Genomic DNA, 22,521 nt, shown 5'->3' with positions numbered 1-22,521 from the left:
CTTTTGAAACATGGTGCTACAGAAGAATGCTGAAGATTAGATGGGTAGATCACATAACTAATGATGAAGTACTGAATAGAATTGGGGAGAAGAGGAGTTTGTGGCATAACTTGACAAGAAGACGGGACCGGTTAGTAGGACATGTTCTGAGGCATCAAGGGATCACAAATGTAGCATTGGAGGGCAGTGTGGAGGGTAAAAATTGTAGAGGGAGACCAAGAGATGAATACACTAAGCAGATGCAGAAGGATGTAGGTTGCAGTAAGTACTGGGAGATGAAGAAGCTTGCACAGGATAGGGTAGCATGGAGAGCTGCATCAAATCAGTCTCAGGACTGAAGACCACAACAACAACAACAACAACAATGAACCCTAGTCCTGCGTTACCCCTGTGTGGTTTTGTATTTACAACCATGTATTCACCTGACCAGAAGTTCTGTTCCTCCTCCGACAGAATTTCAGTAACTCCCACTATATCTAACTTTAACCTACCCATTTCTCTTTTTAAATTTTCTAACCTACCTGCCTGATGTGAAGTTATTTTTGTGTAAAGTAGTTGGGTCTGGGGTATCATATTTCATGTGTTTTTCTAAAAATCATTTGAATGCAATATTTGCTAGTTTTGCAAATAGTATGTTTACTCCTGCCAAAGCATCACATAGGTCCATGAAAATGGATTTTGCATTTGCTTAGTTGGTATTATACTAATAAATGATTTCATGTTTATAACTTTGTGTCTTTTCATTGCTTCATCTTTGCAGTATGACACGTGGAAGCTACTTGCTGATCTACTTAAAACTTTTTTGAGCATGTGATCTGCAAACAAAATATAGCTTATATCAGTATTATATTTTTATGCATACATGTTCTAGGCTTAATAAAGATTAAACAAAATAGCACGATATTGTGTACAAGTGGTTTGGAAAAATATTCTTTAAAATACACTACTGTCTGGTAATAATAAGGCAAATACACAGTTATTTACATCCTTAATGCAACAGTCTCAGTAAATGACAACACTGTCCATTCTTAGAAATTTATTTTCCTCAATCCATTTTGACACAAGGTCTCTTGTTACAGCCCTCATAACAGCTATAACTAAACTTTTTAATTTGACACAAATATATCAAGTACCTGTGTTCATTACATCCCGGGCAGTACAGAATTCAGGTGCTTTTCTTTGGCAGCAAAAATGAAAAGTGTTTCTGTGTTGACTGGCTTTCTAAAACAAATGTAAGAAGAAAATGGTTTAGTGATAAGTTGTTGCCATATTTACACACTTTTCTGTGAAGCAACATCCTGCTCATGATTGCTTAAATTTTTCGCTTCTAAAGTTGAAATTTCATGTTGAGCTCACCTCAGAGGCAATTTCAGATAGAGGGTAAGGAGCAGGGGAGAGTAGTGCATTGGAAGGAGTATTTCACACAGTGCTGGCAACAAACTTTTCTTCCCAGAAGCTCAAGTAGAATAATCCATACCATTCACTGTAGTTAGTAGTAATTGGCAGCAGTGAGAGAAGGCACGAAGTATACTGACTTGTACCCACATCTGCCAAGCCCAACTTGGTAGTACAGCTTACTATGAAGTTTACAGACAGTAACAAAATTCACAGGAGTACTCAAGCTCTGCTCTTTTGGCTAATGCATACCAAAAAAAAAAAAAAAAAAAAAAAAAAAAAAAACAATGGAAACATTAGTGAAAGACGCTATCATACAAGTTATTGGAATATATGGTCGAAAGCCAGAAAAATTATATAATACGTATTATAAATTTCTGAATTCATGTTGTTGTACTAAAGAAATCTTTGAAACATGTATTTACTTCCCATATGGTCCAAACATGCATGCAACAAGCATTTTCATGAAAATCCAGGCTCTAGTTATCACCTTTGCTAATAATTGAACTGCAAGGTATCTGCTTCCTTTATCTGCTTCCTTTTATCATCCTGTGGTAGTTGACAGCCTCATAGCTAACATTAATTTACATTTTTTAATCGCTGTGTTAATTCTAGTTGAACTGCATGATATACCTTGCCATTGATTTGATGTTTGTGTAGAATATATCTTACTTTTCCTTATAACCACTATTGATACCCATACATTTTGTGACTGTTTGTCAGCTCACTTACTTATCTGTTGTAGATGTGTTTTGTTTGCACTCTTAACATTTTTTACCTACCTCTCCAATATTAGAAAAGTATGAAATAACTTGCTTCAACTCATGGTCTGTACAATGCATCTGTTCATTCATTCATTCATTGTATTGTGTGGATTGCATTGTGTAGACTAACTGTCAAGGATCTGGAACGAGTAAGTTATTCATTAACAAAAGTTAAGCAGCTGTTGGAAACCATTATAAAATAATTACAAAGTATTTGTGATAAGATCGACTAAATTTAACATAGTGTGCTACCATTTTGAGAAGGTAGGAAGGAAAAAATGACAAGGTAAAGTTAATAGAGGAAAATGAGGTGAATAAATTAAAAATAACAAGAAATGAAAATGTACTAACCAATGAAACATTCATTTACAGCATATCTCATTATTGTGCCTTCTGTGCCCTTAAGGTTGACCTACACTGAATTGGGTGTTAGAATGTGCCTGGTGTAATATGAAATTATTTTGAAAGATAACCCTTAAGGTTGACCTACACTGAATTGGGTGTTAGAATGTGCCTGGTGTAATATGAAATTATTTTGAAAGATACTGCATGTGTTCATGATTTTTCAATGAAACCACTCCCCAGGAATTATAATATCATCAAAAAAGCTACCAGAGCATGAATTAATATTGAGTAACAGGCACTGTAACTGGCAGGTGAGGGTAGTTATAAACAATTCCAATGCTATGGTCATAAGCTATCAGACAATTATCAGCTCATTGAATTAATTGTGTCTTCAAATAATTTTGTACTGATAAAATTATGTCAAGTGCCAATTGTAAAGCAAGTTGGAGGAAGAAAATGAAGGTCTATTTTCCCATGAATTTGCTGCAAAAGCTCCATTGAACTCAGGAGGAGTTCATCATAAAAATCTCTTTGATATCTTCACTCAAGCATGTAGAATCCCGCAAAAGACCAAGTGGGGCAACGTAAGTAGTGTCTACAATGGTTGCCTATGTATAGTTTGAGCATATGCACAATGAAGTCCAATGAGATTATTACAGTTGTGTGCATATTTTTAAAAATCTCCTTAGTAATATACAAAGTTTTCTGTGTTTGTAATTATTAGTAGATTACCCATCCTATCTTAATTATGCTGACCAACACTGAAGTTCAACATTAATCTTGAAGTCTGTAGGTAAGTGTGTTGTGCCACATATACAATAAATTTTAAACACCACATATTCACTCTTCTGAGTCACAATATAATGTTAACAGCATGCAAAATTAGTTCATGCATAGTTTAAAAAAATAACAGTTTTAACAAAAATAACAAATTGCCAGTTTATTTTACAATAGACACTGGGAACAGTTATGTTAAAGATATGCCTGTATTGTTACATCTGGACTTGTTGGTTTTATTTCTCATTTATTCTCCTCGACGGTAACTAAGACCTCCATGCAAATACACATTTTTTTGTTCTCATAATTGTGAATTTATTCTCTTATTCAAGTTTGCATTACAATAAAACATGAATTCTAATATAATTGTATCTGGTATCATATTACTGCAATTGAAGAATATACAAAGGTGTACATTTTTTGAACACTACGTCTGTTGCTCATGACTGTACTCTTTTTTAAGTATTTAGTTGGCCATATCCTGCGATTAGTGTTCCATATTACTACACAATCCTTAAATTTATAAATGCATTGTTTATATTGTTTCTGTTTGTTAGGATACAAGTTTGGGATCTGAATGTAAGTGATGTGTCACCAGTTCATTCTGTCTGCTGTGAAAAAACAGCAACATCTATGAGGCTTTCACCAAGGCATATTAATGGAAGAGAAATTCCAACACTAGTAAGTATGTAACTGTAGTCACAATTGGTATATTACTATTTTTTTCCTTCAGAAATGTCAGATTCTGATGTTAAGGCAATAGATTATATCACCAGCTCTACTGGTAAACTTGATCTGAATGTGGTCTATTTTCTGGCCAAGAACCTGCATATTTAATGTCACACACAAAGAAATGTTATGGAGAACAACACTATAATGTCCATGGTCTAGCCCATAGCAGCAGTGCACTAAGATTGTCCAAAGAGTAAAACAAAAATAACCAAATGAGAACACAAAGTCCATCAACCATAGGATCAGTAAATGCCATCTACTCATATAACTGCCCAAAGTCTGAGTACAGTGATAGTAGCAGTGCACAACCCAGTTAGTGATGATGACTTGGCATAGATAAGGACCAAACAATGAGAAGTGGCCGTGGGTAATGTAATAATTCCAACTGCGAAGAAGGCAGGTTGCAAAATACTGACACACGTCATTTACAGAAGAATGAAAAAACTGGTAGAAACTGAGCTTGAGGATGATCATTTCAGATTCTGGAGAAATATAGGACTACGCAAGTCAATACTGGCTGTATGACTTATCTTAGAAGATAGCTGAGTAAAAGCAAACACACATTTACAGTATTTATATATACAGAGAGAGTTTTTGACAACATAGACTGGAATACACCCTATGAAACTGTGAAAGTACCTAGAATGAAATACAGGGAGTGAAAAGCTATCTAAAATTTGCAAGAAATCAGACTGCAGTGATACATTCGTAGGATATGAAAGCAAAGCAGTAGTTGAGAAGGGAATGAAAGAGCATTTTAGCCCATCCCAGATGTTATTGAATCTCTACTTTGAGCAAGCAGTAAAGGAAACCTATAGAAAATTTGTAAAGGGAATTAAAGTTGAGGGAGAATAAATTTTTTTGGAGTATGACCCTATATGGAAATTAAGCAATTCAGACATGCAGAGAACAAAAACTTTTGAAATGTGGTGCTGCAAAAGAATGCTGAAGATTAGGTTGGTACAGCAAATAACTAATGAGGAGGTACTGAATCCAAATTGGGAAAAAAGAAGAGGGATTGGTAGGTAGGACTCATAAAAAAAGGTCATCACAGAACTGACAATTTGGTAATGCAGAAAAGCATTGGGGAGGTGAAGGGTAACTGTAAAGGAAGATCATGATTTGAATACAATAAGCGAGTCAAATGGCTGTAGTTTGCAGTAGTTATGCAGAGATGAAGAGGCTTGCACAGGATAGACTAGCATGAAGAACTGCATTAAAATAGTCTTGGGACTGGTGATAATAACAACAAAATTATATAATAATTTCCGAATCACACACGGCACACATTTTACAAGCCCTACACCAAGATTGCTGCCGGATGATGCTCTTGATAAACTCAGACCATTGTCATTCACCTGGCCTGAGATGGATAAAAAAAATAAAGAAACATGTTCATGCATGCACAAAGCCCACAAAACACCAACTCAAAATCTGGCTAACACCTATCATCCATTGGAAGAATTGTTGTAGACTTTGTTGGACATTTTCTGAAATACATATGTTTAATTAAACTGGAAGCCCTTTAAAACTCCTTTTAGGGTAGAAATCATCAACAGAAATGCCATAGTGGTAACACCGGTCCCTGTCAGATCACCGAAGTTAAGCATTGTTGGGCTTGGCTACCACCTGGATGGATGACCATTCAGGCCCACCAAGTGCTGCTCAACGCAAGTGGGGTACACCAAGCCCTTTTGAGACCAACTGAGGAGTGAGTACGTTGAGGAGTAGCAGCTCCAGTCATGAAAACTGACAACAGCCTGGAGAGCAGTTCACTGACCACATTTTCCTCCACATCTGCATCCAATGATGCCTGATGGCTGAAGGTAAACAATGGTTGGTCAGTACCTTTGGGCCTTTCAAGGCCTGTTCAGATGGAGTTTATGTAGTAAGTATGCAGTCCATCACTACAGAAGTGAAACTATGGCCTATGATAACAACTTTCTCCTGTCTTGTATATCTTGCACACCAGGTAGAATAGTTCTGTCACGGCAGACTAACTCGACAATCTCATCAGTTCTTGTGGAATATTATCTATACCAAGGGCCACAAGGGCAGTTTAGTGAAGAGCAAGAATGCATTTTTACTCATAAATAATTTAGGAAACATTCCCTTTGAGTTGCTTTACTTGACTGCTCACATCAAAAGATGTTCTTTAAGCTACCTGCTAAAGTGTTTCTGATATTATCTCTGCTATGTTCAGAACAACTTATGCTAACTCAAATGGCTTATCATGTATTCCCAACTTCATATGGGAAAAGGATAAAAGCAACACAGGGCAGTACCTATGGAGGTACAATATGCATTCAGTTGTTAGTTTTCATAAATATTGGGTAACAACACTGCTGGCAGTCTGAGAGCACAATGGTGATTAAATATAGTGTTTGTGACTGAGGGAAACAACACACTATCATTGATGTACCCACATAGCCAATAACAATGAAATTTTGCTGAGTCTAATAACAAAATACAATAACTCTTTCTTGGAACATGAATCTGTGCTACTTGGTTAAGTCTGATAGTTACTCACTGAAGCACTGGAAAGTCCCAGCATGAAATTATCAGGTATTCGTAGGTGGACAATGTTCATGGTATTAGTGTACTGTGAGACAGTGAGCTTGGAGATGAAGTCTTGCAAAGGACTGAGCTGCTGTGGACTCAGATGGTGGGCTGGTAGGTACAGCCAGCAGAGGGGACAGAGAGTAGAGTGTGCTCGAGGAATGAACTCCGAGTGGTAGATCACTAGACACGGCCAGCATAGAACCCAGAGTGTACAGTATGCTCAGCAAAAGTGGTCTGATTGAGGAACCACTAAGTGTGGTCAGCATGAAGTCTGGAATATGAAGTGAATTCAGAGTGAGCGGACGACAACCTAAATACTCCTCCAGTGGAAGGATACCGCGAAGGCACGTAACTCGCAGAAGCCTCTGGCAGTGAAGCTGGCAGCACACGCTACTGTGACAGCTGCTGGAGGTTAGATTGTAAACAGCTGGTGTATTTGAGAGATGCTGCAGACTGTTTTTGTCTGAGCTCCAGAGGAAGTGTCATTAGCAGGCTAGAGCTCTGGCTGTCTACAATACAAAACTGTGTGGTTGGTGACTGTGTCACCAGAGGATACAGTACATAATGATCACATTTTTTGCTGTAACAGTAGCACCTGAGTTGGCCCATTTTAAATCTAATATTGCCCTCCATCAGAATGCAAATGTTAATTGAAGAATGTCTTCGTAACACATTCCGGTTTCGATGCTACAAGGGTTAAATTAAAATTGTTTAATAAAATTTGGCTCTGCTTCTCTTCATCTAGGGGCAGGTTTATTTACCTAAAATGTGTCACTAATTTACAATAAACTGTTGAATGGTTACTGATAACTGGTCAGAATTCCACTAACTGCTAGATTGAAATGTAGGTGCAGGTTTTAAATAACTAACACAACTACAGTTGATTTAAGTTTTCACAAACCAGTGGAAACAACATGTGTTACTGTCTCTGATGATCAACACAAGCTATTGTGCAGCAGTAAATGATATGACTCGAGCCCCCCAATGGTGGATATCAATGCACCATAAATTTAATAGACTAATAAACTAGCCCCATAAACAGAGGATCGTTCCATTGGTGGGGTGATTTGTGTGCCTCAGCAATACATATAGCTGTACTGTATGCCAGACAAGTGTGTGATTCCTGAAGAGGGGGAGCAGCCTTTTCAGTAGTTGCAGGGGCAACAGTCTGGGCGACCAACTGATCTGTCCTTGTTACATAAACCAAAACAGCCTATCTGTGCTGGTGCTGCGAATGGCTGAAAGCAAGAGGAAACTACAGCCTTGATTTTTGCCAAGGGCATACAGCTCTAATGTATGGTTAAATGATTATGGCACTGTCTTCAGTAAAACATTCTGAAGGTGAGATAGTTCTCTATTCGGATCTCCATGTGGGGACTATTCAGGAGGATGTCATCATCAGGAAAAACAAACCCGTCATTTTACAACTCAGAGTGTGGAATGTTATATCCCTTAATCAGGCAGATAATGGTTAGGTTTAACTTAGATATAGTGAGAATTAATGAAGTTTGGTGGTTTGATGCAGCTATCCATGCTGCTCTATCCTGAGCAAGCCTCTTCAACTCCATATAACCACTGCAACCTACATCCTTCTGAATATGCTTAATGTATTCATTTCGTGGTCTCCCTCTGTGATTTTTACCCTCCACACTTTCCTCCAGTACTAAATTGGTGATTCCTTGATGCCTCAGAATGTGTCCTACCAACTGATCCCTTCTTATAGTCAAGTTGTGCCACAAATTCCTCTTCTCTTCAATTCTGTTCAGTACCTTCTCATTAGTTACATGTTCTACCCATCTAATCTTCAGCATTCTTCTGTAGCACCATATTTCAAAAGCTTCTATTCTCTTCTTGCTTACACTGTTTATCATCCATGTTTCACTTCCACACATGGCTACACTCCATACAAATACTTTCAGAAAAGACTTCCTGACACTTAGATCTATACTCAATGTTAACAAATTTCTCTTCTTATGGCTTTCCTTGCCATAGCCAGTCTACATTTTATATTGTCTCTACTTCAACCTTCATCAGTTATTTTGCTCCCCAAATAACAAAACTCATTTACTACATTAAGTGTCTCATTTCCTAATCTAATTCCCTCAGCATCACCCGACTTAATTCGACTGCATTCCATTATCCTCGTCATGCTTTTGTTGATGTTCATCTTATATCCTCCTTTCAAGACAGTGCCCGTTCAACTGCTCTTCCAGGTCCTTTTCTGTCTCTGACAGAATTACAATGTCATTGGCAAATCTTATAGTTTTTATTTCTTCTCCATAAATTTTCATTCCTACTCCAAATTTTTCTTTTGTTTCCTTTACTGATGGCTCAAAATACAGATTGAATAACATCGGAGATAGGCTGTCTCACTCCCTTATCAACCAATGCTTCCCTTTCATGCCCCTGGACTCTTATAACTGCCATGTAGTTTCTGTTCAATTTGTAAATAGCTGTTTGCTCCCTGTATTTTACACCTGCCACATTCAGACTTGAAAGAGAGTTTCCAGTCAACATTGTCAAAAGATTTTTCTAAGCCTATAAATGCTAGAAACGTAGGTTTGCCTATTCTTAACCTATCTCCTAAGATAAGTCATAGGGTCGGTATTGCCTAGAATATTCCAACATTTCTTCAGAATCCAAACTGATCTTCCCTGAGGTCAGCTTCTACCAGTTTTTCCATTCATTTTTAAAGAATTCCTGTCAGTATTTAATAACTATGACTTATTAAACTGATAGTTCAGTAATTTTCACCCCTGTCAATGCCTGCTTTCTTTGTGATTGGAATTATTATATTCTTCTTGAAGTCTGAAGGTATTTTGCCTGTCTCATACATCTTGCTCACCAGATGGAAGAGTTTTGTCACGGCTGGCTCTCCCAATGCTATCAGTAGTTCTAATGGAATGTTGTCTACTTCCAGGGCCATGTTTTGACTTAAGTGTTTCACTGCTCGGTCAAATTCTTCACGCAGTATCATATGTCCCATTTCATTGTCATCTATGTCTTCTCCAATTTCCATAATATTGCCCTTCAGTACATTGCCCTTGTACTGACCTTCCATATATCCCTTCCTCCTGCATTCCCTTCTCTGCTCATTACTGGTTTTTCCATCTGAGCTCTTGATATTCATACCTTTTCTCCAAAGGTCTCTTTAATTTTCCTCTGGCAGTATCTATCTTGCCCCTAGTGATATATGCTTCTACATCCTTACATTTGTCCCATAGCTGTCCCTGCTTAGCCATTTCACACTTCCTGTTTTATCTTATTTTTGAGACGTTTGTATTCCCTTTCGTCTGCTTGATTCACTGCATATATATATACGCACATAAAAAAAAAAGTTGTTCATCACCTTGGTTCTGAGAATTCCGGAATCTTCACAGAAAATTGTAATAGAGACCAACATAAACATCATTTCCACCCTTTTTATTGCTCATGAAAACCACACATTGGGTGTTGTACCACCATACAGTGAGACCTTCAGAGGTGGTGGTCCAGATTGCTGTAAACACCAGTACCTCTAATGCCCAGTAACATGTCCTCATGCATTGATGCATGCCTGTATTCATGATGGCATACTATCCACAAGTTCATAAAGGCACTGTAGGTCCAGATTGTCCCACTCTCCAATGGCAATTTGGCATAGATCCCTCAGAGTAGTTGGTGGTGGGTCAAGTCCTCCATAAACAACCTTTTTCAATCTACCCCAGGCATGTTGGATAGGGTTCATGTCTGGAGAACATGCTGGCCACTCTAGTTGAGCGATGTCATTATACAGAAGGAAGTCATTCACAAGATGTGCATGATGGGCGCGCAAATTGTTGTCCATGAAGACAAATTCCTCGCCAATATGCTGTCGATACGGTTGCACTATCAGTCGGAGGATGGCATTCACATATTGTACAGCCATTACAGTGCCTTCCATGACCTCCAGTGGTGTACACAGGCCCCCCATAATGCCACCCCAAAACAGCAGGGAAACTCCACCTTGCTGCACTCGCTGGACTGTTTGTCCAAGGCGTTCAGCCTGACCGAGTTGCCTCTGAACACGTCTCCAACAATTGTCTGGTTGAAGGTATATGCGACACTCATCACTTGGATGCTTAAGATCATAGCAGTTTTGCACCCTAAAACCATAACAAAAATAAAAAAAATAAAAAAAACATCACTGAAGAGAACGTGATACCAATTCTGAGCAGTACATTCAGCACGTTATTGGGCCCATCTGTACCGCACTGCATGGTGTTGTGGTTGCAAAGATGGACGTCACCATGGACATCGGGAGTGAAGTTGCGCATAAGGCAGCCTATTGCACACAGTTAGAATCATTACATGACATCCTGTGGCTCTACGAAAAGCTTTATTCAACATGGTGGCATTCCTGTCAGGATTCCTCCAAGCCATAATCTGTAGGTAGCTGTCATCCACTGCAGTAGTAGCCCTTGGACAGCCTGAGTGAGGTATGTTATCGACAGTTCCTGTCTCTCTGTATCTCCTCCATGTCCCAACAACATTGTTTTGGTTGATTCCGAGATGCCTGGACACTTCTCTTGTTGAGAGTCCTTCCTGGCACAAAGTAACAGTGCTGACGTGATCAAACTGTGGTATTGACTGTCTAGGCATGGTTGAACTACAGACAACACAGATTGCGTAACTCCTTCCTGGTGGAATGACTGAAACTGATTGGCTGTCAGACCCCCTCTGTCTAATAGGTGCTTCTCATGCATGGTTGTTTACATCTTTGGGCAGGTTTAGTGACATCTCTGAACAGTCAAAAGGACTGTGTCTGTGATGCAATATCCACAGTCAACATATATCTTCAAGAGTTCTGGGAACCGGGGTGATGCAAAACATGTTTTGATGTGTGTATTTTCTACTTTCATCAATTAACTTCAAAATCTCTTCTGTTACCCAAGGATTTCTACTAGCCTTCATCATAGAGGTTATAAATGCAAAATCAGATAGGGGTAAAGAAGGAGTGGGTTTAATAATGAATAAGAAAATAGGAATGCGGGTAAGCTACTATGAATGGCATAACAAATGTTTTATCATTGCCAAGATAGACACAAAGCCCACACCTACCACAGTAGTACAAGTATATATGCCAACTATCACCGCAAATGTTGAAAAAATTTAAGTAATGTATGATGAAATAAAAGAAATTATTCAGATAGGTAAAGGAGACAACAATTTATTTGTGATGGGGACCAGCATTCGATAGCAGGAAAAGGAAGAGAAGGAAAAATACAGGGTATCTCACGTAAAACCGGTACACCTCATACCTGAGATTCAAGGAATAATGAAATAACTAAAAAAGAATAGGTAATAGTAACATGAAAAAACATGTAGTTACCTGTATACGGTAAATGCTGGAAGTGGTGGGCATGGGTATCCAAGAATTGCGAGTTTCACATGATGAGTAATAGTAACAGGCTGTAATTCAGCCACTGTGGTGGTGTTAATTTCTCTAGTAATGTTCTATCTAAGATCATCTGTTGTGCGAGGACACCTTATTGGAATAATGTATACAGCTTCTCTGCATCTGTTAATTACTCATTGAAAGAGTCAAAGATCTCTAGATATCTGGCACTGTTTAAGGTATAATTGAAAAATATGGGGCCAATAATGTGATTCCGGGCAACACACACCAAACAAGTATCTTCTCCTAGTGGAGAAGTTCTTCATACAGAATATGTGGGTTGTCCTGCGACCAATATCTGAAATTCTGTGGCTTCACATAACCTGAAAATTGAAACCAGGCCTTATCTGAAATGAGGTAAAGCAAGGGGTCTAAGTAACCGTTAGCAATTAATGTTAACAGCTAGATAACATGATGAACTCTTTTTTTTCCTGATCCTCAAATTTTAACTTGCACCACACTCGAATAATGGGCTTTTAATTTTATATCTTTTAGTACATTATGACACGATGTACAAGTTACACCAGATTGCCCATGTCCTTACCATGCGAATTCTGTGTGTAGTTTCAGGGTTCCTCATTGTCACTCACCTTTTCCTTCGCACATTCTGAATGAATTTTACAGCCCTCCATTTCTTTTACGGATCTTGTATAGTGCTGGTCATGGGGAGTTTCCTACCACGATACTTCACTTCAAACATCTCCTTACATTCCTCGATGAGGCCTATCTCTATGTAACACTTCACAGTATCAAATCCCTGTTCTAAACCAAACTGCCCCATTTCTGCAACAGCAATATGAGCTTCTCGCAACAACTGAGACACAAACAAACAGCTGTGCTTGAGTTTCCAACGAAACACAGTCTACCCAACATTTGACACAATGTTGTCACTTCACAAGCAATTCGACTAGAGATGATTAACCAGGATGTGAGGCCTACCGGTTTTATGTGGGACATCCTGTAGTGGGTCAATATGGGCTGGGATCTAGGGGAAAGGAATGAGAGAGGAAACTGCCTAGTAGAATAATTTAATCGTTGCTAACACTTGGTTTAAGAAACATGAAAATGGTTGTATATGTGGAAGAGACCTGGAGACAATGGAAGGTTCAGATTGAATATATAATGGTAAGACAGAGATTTTGGAATCAAGTTTTAAATTGTGAGACATTTCCAGGGACAGATGTGGATTCTGACCACAATTTATTGGTTATAAACTGTAGATTAAAACTGAAGGTATGGCAAAAAGATAGGAATTTAAGGAAATGGGACCTGCATAAACTGAAAGAACCAGAGGTTGCAGAGAGTTTCAGAGAGTGTATTAAGAGACAGTTGACAAGAACAGGGGAAAAGAATATAATAGAAGGAGATTGGATAGCTTTGAGAGATGAAATAGTGAATGCAGCAGAGGATCAACTAGGTACAAAGATGAGGGCTAGTAGAGATCCTAGTATAAAACAAGAGATACTGAATTTAACTGATGAAAGGAGGTAATAAAAATAAATGAAGCAGGTGGAAAGGAATACAAATTTCTATAAAATGGCTAAGCAGGAATGGCTAGAGGACAAACTTAAGGATGTAGAAGGAAATATCACTAGGGGCAAGATAGATGCCACCCACAGAAAAATTAAAAAGACCTTTTGGGAAAAAGAGGACCACTCGTACGAATATCAATAACTCATATGGAAAACCAGTCCTAAGCAATGAAAAAATACCCCATCCGGAAAGGCTTTGGAAGGCCCAATGGGACTGACTGGCCGCCGTGTCATCGTCAGCCCATAGGCATCACTGGATGTGGATATGGAGGGGCACATGGTCAGCCATATGTCAGTTTATGAGACCGGAGCTGCTACTTCTCAATCCAGTAGCTCCTCAGTCTGCCTCACAAGGGCTGAGTGCAACTTGCTTGCCAACAGTGCTCGGCAGACTGGATGGTCAGCCATCCAAGTGCTAGCCCAGCCCGACAGCGCTTAAATTTGGAGATCTGATGGGAACCGGTGTAACCACTGTGGCAAGGCCGTTGGCCTGAAGCAATGAAGGGAAAGCAGAAAGGTGGAGCAGTGTGTAGAGGGTCTATACAAGGGAGATATACTTGAAGACAGTATTATCAAAATGGAAGAGGAGGTAGATGAAGATGTGATGGTAGATATGAAACTGCACAAAGAATTTGATAGAGGACTGAAAGGCCCAAGTCAAAAAAAGGAGAGCCAGCCACGTCGAAATTCTTCCATCTGGTGAGAAAGATGTAGGAGACAAGCGAAATTCCCTCAGACTTCAAGAAGAATATAATAATTACAATTTCAAAAAAAAAAAAAAAAATTAAAACAAGTGGTAACAGTTGTGAATATTACCAAACTATCAGATTAATAAGCCATGGCTGCAAATTACTAATATGAATTCTTTACAGAAGAATGGAAAAACTGGCAAAATCTGAACTCAGGAAAGATCAGTTTAGATTCTAGAGAAATGTAGGAATATACAAGGCAATACTGACCCTGTAACTTCTCATAGAAGACAGGATAAGGAAAGGTAAACCCACTTTTATAGCATTTGTAGACTTAGAGAAAGCTTTTGACAATGTTGACTGGAGTACTCTCTTTCAAATTCTAGAGATGGTATGATAAAATACAGGGAGAGAAAGGCTATTTACAATTTGTACATAAACCAGGTGGCAGTTATAAGAATTTATTGGCATGTAAGGGAAGCAGTGTCTGAGAAGGGTGTGATAGAGGGTTGTAGCCTACCCCTGATATTATTCATTTTGTACATTGAGCAGGAATGGTGGAAAGAAATGCAGTGGAAGAAGAATGGGTAGCTTTGAGCGATGAAATAGTGAAGGCAGCAGTGGATCAAGTACGTTAAAAGACAAGAGCTAGTAGATATCCTTGGGTAACTGAAGAAATATTGAATTTAATTGATGGAAGGAGAAAATATAAAAATGCAGTAAATAAAGTGGGCAGAAATGAATACAAACTTCTCAAAAATGATATCAACAGGAAGTGCAAATTGGCTAAGCAGGGATGGCTTGAGCACAAATGTGAGAATATAGAGGCATATATCACTAGGGGTAAGATGGATACTGCTTACAGGAAAATTAAAGAGATCATTGGAGAAAAGAGAACCACTTGTATGAATATCAAGAGCTCAGACGGAAACCCAGTTCTAAGCAAAGAAGGGAAAGCAGAAAGGTGGAAGGAGTATATAGAGAGTCTATACAAGGGCAATGTACTTGAGGACAATATTATGGAAATGGAAGAGGACGTAGATGAAGATGAAATGGGAGATGTGATACTGCGTGAAGAGTTTGACAGAGCACTAAAAGACCTAATTTGAAACAAGGCCCCAGGAGTAAAAAGTGAAATGGGTAGGTTAAAGTTAGATATAGTGGGATGCTGAGGGGATTAGATTAGGAAATGAGACACTTAAAGTAGTAAAGGAGTTTTGCTATTTAGGGAGTAAAATAACTGATGATGGTCGAAGTAGAGAGGATATAAAATGTAGACTGGCAATGGCAAGGAAATCGTTTCTGAAGAAGAGAAATTTGTTAACATCGAGTATAGATTTAAGTGTCAGGAAGTCGTTTATGAAAGTATTTGTATGGAGTGTAGCCATGTATGGAAGTGAAACATGGACGATAACCAGTTTGGACAAGAAGAGAATAGAAGCTTTCGAAATGTGGTGCTACAGAAGAATGCTGAAGATAAGGTGGGTAGATCACGTAACTAATGAGGAGGTATTGAATAGGATTGGGGAGAAGAGAAGTTTGTGGCACAACTTGACTAGAAGAAGGGATCGGTTGGTAGGACATGTTTTGAGGCATCAAGGGATCACAAATTTAGCATTGGAGGGCAGCGTGGAGGGTAAAAATCGTAGAGGGAGACCAAGAGATCAATACACTAAGCAGATTCAGAAGGATGTAGGTTGCAGTAGGTACTGGGAGATGAAGAAGCTTGCACAGGATAGAGTAGCATGGAGAGCTGCATCAAACCAGTCTCAGGACTGAAGACCACAACAAGAACAACAACTGAAATTCTGTCGGAGGAGGAACAGGACTTCTGGTCAGGTTAATACATGGTTATATATACAAAACCAAACAGGGGTAATGCAGGAGTAGGCTTCATAATGAATTTAAAAAATAGGAAAATGCATAAGTGACTATGAACAGTGCAGTGAATGCATTATTGTAACCAAGATAAATGCAAAGCCCATACCCATCACAAGTAGTATAAGTTTATATGCTGACTAGCTCCACAGATGATGAAGAGACTGAAGAGCTGTATGATGAGATAAATGAAATTATTCAAATAGTTAAGGGAGATGAAACTTTAATAGTCATGGGAGACTGGAATTTGATAGTAGGAAAATGAAGAGAAGGAAAAATAGTAGGTGAATATGGACTGGCAGAAAGGAATGAAAGAGGAAGCCACCTGGTACAATTTTTCACAGAGTATAACATAATCGTAACTAACACTTGGTTTGAGAATCAAGAGAGAAGTTTTTATACATGGAACAGACCTGAAGACACTGAAAGGTTTCAGATCCATTACATGATGATAAGAGAGAGATTTTGGAATATATTTAAATTGTAAGACATTTCCAGGGGCAGATGTGGACTCTGACCACAATTTATTGGTTATGAACTGTAGATTAAAACTGAAGGTATGGCAGAAAGATAGGAATTTAAGGAAATGGGACCTTCCTGAAAAAACTAGAGGTTGCAGAGAGTTTCAGTAGGAGTATTAAGGAACAGTTGACATGAACAGGGGAAAAGAATACAGTAGAAGGAGACTGGGTAGCTTTGAGAGATATTGGGTAGCTTTGAGAGATGAAATAGTGAATGCAGCAGAGGATCAACTAGGTAAAAAGACAGGTGCTACTAGAAATCCTTTTGTAACACAGGAGATACTGAATTTAACTGATGGAAGGAGAAAATATAAAAATGCAGCAAATGAAGCAGGCAAAAGGGAATACAAACATCTAAAAAATGAGATTGATAGGAAGTTCAAAATGGCTAAACAGGAATGGCTAGAGGACAAACATAAGAATTTAGTAGAATATATCACTAGGGCAAGATAGATGCTGGCTATAGAAAAATTAAAGAGACCTTTGTAGAAAAGAGGACTACTTGTATGAATATCAAGAACTCATTTGGAAAACCAGTCCTAAGCAATGAAGGGAAAGTAGAAAGGTGGAAGGAGCATATAGAGGGTCTATACAAGGGAGATATGCTTGCGAACAGTATTATGGTAATGGAAGAGGAGATAGATGAAGATGCGATAGGAGAAATGATACTGTGTGAAGAACATGACTGAGCACTGAAAGACCTAAGTCAAAACAAGGCACTGGGAGTAGACAACATTCCATCAGAACTACTGATAGCTCGGGAGATGACCTCAGGGAAGACCAGTTTGGATTCCGGAGAAAAATGGGAACATGCAGGGCAATACTGACCCTGCGACTTCTCATAAAAGATAGGTTATGGAAAGCCAAACCTACATTTATAGCATTTGTAGACTTAGAAAAAGCTTTTGAACAAGTTGACTGGAACTCTCTTTTTCAAATTCTAAACGTCTTATGGGTAAAATGCAGGGAACAAAAGGCTGTGTACAATTTGTACAGAACCCAGATGGCAGTTATAAGAGTCGAGGGGCATGAAAGGGAAGCAGTGGCTGAGGGAGGGTTGTAGCCTATCCCTGATATTATTCAAAGTGTACATCGAGCAAGCAGTAAAGGAAATCAGAGAAAAATTTGAAGTAGGGATTAAAGTTCAGAGAGACGAAATAAAAACTTTGAGGTTTTCTGATGACAAAATTAGATTAGGAAATGAGACACTTAAAGTTGTAGATGAGTTCTGCTATTTGGGCAGCAAAATAACTGATGATTGCCAAAGGAGAGAGGATATAAAATTTATACTGCAATGGCTAGAAAAGATTTCTGAAGAAGGTAAATTTGTTAACATTGAATATAGTCTTTTCTGAAGGTATTTGTCTGGAGTGCAGCCATGTATGGAAGTGAAATAGGATGATAAACAGTTCAGACAAGAAGAGAATAGAAGCTTTTAAAATATGGTGCTACAGAAGATTGCTGAAGATTAGATGAGTAAATCACATAACAAATGAGGAGGTAATGAATAGAATTGGGAATCAAGAAATTTGTGACACAATTTGACTAAAGGAAGCAGGCGCGACACAAAATGTTGAAAAAGTTTATGCCTTTTGGGGACTGCAGCAGTCACTGTGGTCTGATTGGAATGCATTAAATGAGTAAAATTTCATCTATCTCTTTAATGGTTTCAGCTGATATAAGCACTATTTCTGAGGATGTGGATGGTTCACAAAGAAACAACCTTTTTTCCATTGCTCATTGTTGGCCATAACAGCTTATACTGATATGTATGTGCATGTGCATTTTGTTTTTGTGTTACAATCCTGTGTGGTTTGTTAACATCCACCATAGACTGAAACTTCGAATTTGCATCTTAATGTCCGCTGAATTGTATTTTTTTGAAAGGTGAAACTGTGTGCCGGACCAGAACTTAAAACCAAATTTTCACTTTTTGCAGCTGATGGTGTATTCTACTTCATGGACTGATATGTTTATAATCTACCAGCATATCCCCACTCTTTTCTCACAACTGCATAAATGATAGATAAGATATGGGGGCAAAGATAGTAACAGTGGTATTGAGATTATTTTCATAACTAGGCACTCTGTGTAAGAGTATGTATTAAAATTAAGTTAATACTAGATTAAAACTGTTTGTTACATTTATAAGTTACAGCTTTCAGTTAGAGTGATACATGATGCATGAGACAGCAGAATATTGGTCTGAAAGGTATATTTAACTGCAGAATGAAATGAGAAGAGACAGCCACTCACCTGCGGATGATGTGTGTGTGTGTGTGTGTGTGTGTGTGTGTGTGTGTGTGTGCACATGTGTTGCATAGACACATGTACCAGCTCAGAAAATTGCTGTAGGTTTTGGATATTTGCTCATTTATAGTCTAAATATTTTGTCTCTCTCCAACTCTCTCTCTCTCCTCACACACATACAAATAAATATAAATGCTCGCCCTGTGACATTCCCTGTAGCATGGCACTATGGTAGCACTGCATGTGCTTGTCATAGCACATTAGTATGGCTGGACCATGAGGGGGAGGGGGGGGGGGAATTGAGCATTGTTCATTTTAAATATTTTTAAATTTTTTGGGCAATAAAATTATTATTATTATTATTACAAATTCAAATTATTGTTAATTAAAGTGATTTTAACAAAGGAATCACTATTTCATTAGAAAGAATATACTTGTAAAACAGAACCTTTAAAACTTGCAAGATAGCTAATTAAATTTGGGTGCTCTTTCAAGATGTGTTTTTGTCCAAATATCCTAATAAGCAAGGTTAATTAAGAGACAAAAACACACACACACAATACCAACTTTTCAAATGATAAGAGACAAAAATACCAAATGTAATAGGCAGATTACAGACAGAAGTGGTGCCTGTAAGGCATGATCACTAACAGCATATCATAAGGCTGGTCGAGGCTCCTAGCAGAGATATCAACCAAACCTGGCATGCACCAGATCTGCCCAGGCTATGCAGACACACGCCAAACCTGATGTGAGGGACCAAATTGTAATTGACTTTTAGAACACATCAAAATTCTTAAGACAAGTGAGAAAATGCATATTACAACCACTCTTTTTAACGTAATTCAGAAAAAGGGGCGTCTCAAGAGAGGTTGCATCTTTTAACAGATTCAGATGTGAAATTCCAAAAGGTGGCCCAAATAGCCAAACATTCTTTAAAAAACTTATATTGGGTACACTAGCCTGAAAGTGACAATATATAAAGCCCAGTCAACAGGTGAACACAATAAAACAGAATAGAAGCCAAAAGCAAAAACAAATTACTTCCAAGAGAGGGGCTGGGCATAGTGTTGCTAGGTCGACATGAACACGCCAAAGGTGCACTAAATAAGCAATATGCACATGTGTCAAAATAAGTAAGAAAGTGATGCACCACAACAGGGCAAATGGGCAAGCTGCCAAATAATATTCCAAGAAATATGCTAAACATTCCACTGCCCGGATCTGAGGAAAACCACCAATGCATGAGGATAATTATGGTACTCACCCATTCTTAATAAGTGCAGGAGCAGGAAGGTTTCTTCCTCTAGATAAACCAGCACCAACAGTGAGATCTGGAAAACTGAAGTTGCAATAGGCCATCTGAGCATGGCATGTGTATGCTGTTTTTCCTTACTCACCCTGCGAGCTCCAAACAGAGTTATTCAGTACTGAGTGCCTCATAGCCAAATAGAGTGCCACCAACCTTTTTCAGTGGCAACCGCCAGAAATCACTCCCCGTGCACTGCCCCATCCTTCTCTGTCCAAACAAACCAAAGAGAGCCCCACATCACAGCACCAAAGTCACACTCAGGAGTCAGGCATGAGGTATCGACCTTGCAGCATATCTCACCTGACCGTTCTTGAGTGGGAGATTTGACAGAGATGGCATGTTTGTGGAAAGGAGAATAGAGGGAAGTATAAGAGGAAAGGAAGGGTGGGGAGTTAGGTGATTAAGTTTGATTATTTAGTTTTGCTACAATTTCAGATAAGTAATTAAATAGTCACATTGTGTTCCAAGTAATATCAAGCAATCGTGTTTTTCAGGTCCTGTCATTTGAGGATGGAACCATGGAAGTTCATCAGTTAAGAAAAGAATTTTGGAATCACTCTCAGAGTGATTTTAGAGATAAAATTAACAACTTTTTGAGGTATACTGGTGTCTTCTAATATGAAGTAGACCTGGTCCCATACACAAATATTTCATTGTTGGTATTGGTTATATGAAAATCATGTACTGTAGATATAATTTAATTTTGTAAATATGAATGCATTTATATGAATATTGTGTCAGAGATTTCTTTTGAACCAGTAGACACTCACATGTTTCTCAGTTTTGTTATTGCATGTGAACCAGACTGTGACCTGAAATTTAATACATCAGAGTATGTATCCATGATATTTTTGTAGGCTTACATAAGTGTGATTTATATGTATATACTCTGTATGTAATATCAGAACACATTGTTTATATAAGTTGTTATTAATACTGAAAACTATGGTCCAGTTGTCTGATAATGACTAATGTGTTCTATTAAAACTGCCTTACATGCTTTCAGGTTCCCCATGCACTTATGAGTTGTAATGGAATCCATATTGAATACAGTTCTTTTTGTCTATTTTGCTTTATCCACCAAAACAAAATATTGATACTATAACTGTGAATATATTTATTTTTGGAAAAGCTTTTAGCTTTTTGTCTCATGAGGAATGTTTGTTGTAGAAATGAATGAACGAATGACTACCTTATTATATCCAAATCGAAAACTGATGCTGAGGCAGAAACAAAAACTGTTTCTGCATCCAACTGCACTTTTCAATTTGTGGATATTATTATTGTAAAGAAAGATTTGCAAGTTTCATTACACAGATTCATCCATCTTCAAGGTACATTCTATCTTGGTAGATACACAGCTCATAGCTGCCAGGATGACTTCCCAAAGAAGATGACACTGATAGTCTAGGTCTTCCGTCATGGGTCATTGTGCATATGAAACACCAGTTCTGTTGTTCAAAAAGGCAGGTGTCTGCCTGGTTGTGGCAGTGAAGCTTCAAAACCAGGCCAGCCAAAAGAAAAGCTTACCCAAAACTGTAATTCTGGAGGCGAGGGGGGGGGGGGGGCATTTTTTAGTTTTGCTGCCAGATGGCAATACAGTTTTCAGATTCCATGACAAACGGCCCTGGGTACATTTGCTATTAGTCAGTATCCAACATCATCACATTCTGGCTTTCGATTCAAGCTTCAATTTGTGAAGTTCTTTCTGCCCTTGAGTCAAATAAGAATTAACTACCGCTGCACATTCACACCATGAAAATGGATAGGAAGAGCCTGTGGAACATGTCCAATAGCTGGGGCATTAGATGAAGAAGTTCTTGACCTCCGTGTGCTTTTGAAGTATGCTCAGTCGATCTTCACTCATAGTATCAGTACTTCAGGTGTCAACAATAGGGGCAAAGTATTGCCAAAATCATCTGATATGTTGTAAGAGTGCTGACAAATCAGAAAGTCTCTGTTAAGGTGAATTACCAGTGTGCACTCACTCTGGTGGTTCACATTGCAAATTGAGATGGCTCTGCTGCCTTTTCAGGCTGCAGTTGTGATAATGACAATACACTGACCAAGACAGTTAACAATATGAATTTAATCACAGAAATCAGGCTTTTACAGCCAGTATTTGTGTTATTGCTGATCAGTGGTAGACTAAGCCCATCAGAGGTCCAAAGCAGTGAAACTAGATGAGGCCCATAGTCTGCTTAGAAATTGATGTATTTGTAGTGTACATTTTGTAAAATATGGTGATGTAATGGCTGACCAAAAAGAAAATCAAGTATTTATAATATGTGTACTCCATTTTAGTAATTGTACATTCTTAAAGATATATTGAGAAACTTATAATATGA

The 22,521-nt window shown here is 38.4% G+C and overlaps 1 protein-coding gene across 2 annotated transcripts in view; it reads left to right on the top strand.

Moving 5' to 3' along the window:
* LOC124621578 (cytoplasmic dynein 2 intermediate chain 1) overlaps positions 1–21,225 on the top strand; it is a 168,893-nt gene extending 147,668 nt beyond the window's left edge. For both annotated transcript variants that reach the window (XM_047147152.1, XM_047147153.1), the window contains exons 18-19: positions 3,839–3,962; positions 20,668–21,225. In XM_047147152.1, coding sequence (XP_047003108.1) covers positions 3,839–3,962; positions 20,668–20,790 — 247 coding nt within the window. In that variant the 3' untranslated portion in view covers positions 20,791–21,225. The remainder of the gene's footprint in view (positions 1–3,838; positions 3,963–20,667) is intronic.
* Positions 21,226–22,521: the final 1,296 nt, after the last annotated feature.

Source organism: Schistocerca americana, chromosome 1 (genome assembly GCF_021461395.2).
Source record: "Schistocerca americana isolate TAMUIC-IGC-003095 chromosome 1, iqSchAmer2.1, whole genome shotgun sequence".
Classification (NCBI taxonomy): domain Eukaryota; kingdom Metazoa; phylum Arthropoda; class Insecta; order Orthoptera; family Acrididae; genus Schistocerca; species Schistocerca americana.
Note: the sequence above shows the minus strand (reverse complement) of the source record. Positions and strands in the feature narration are given on the sequence as shown.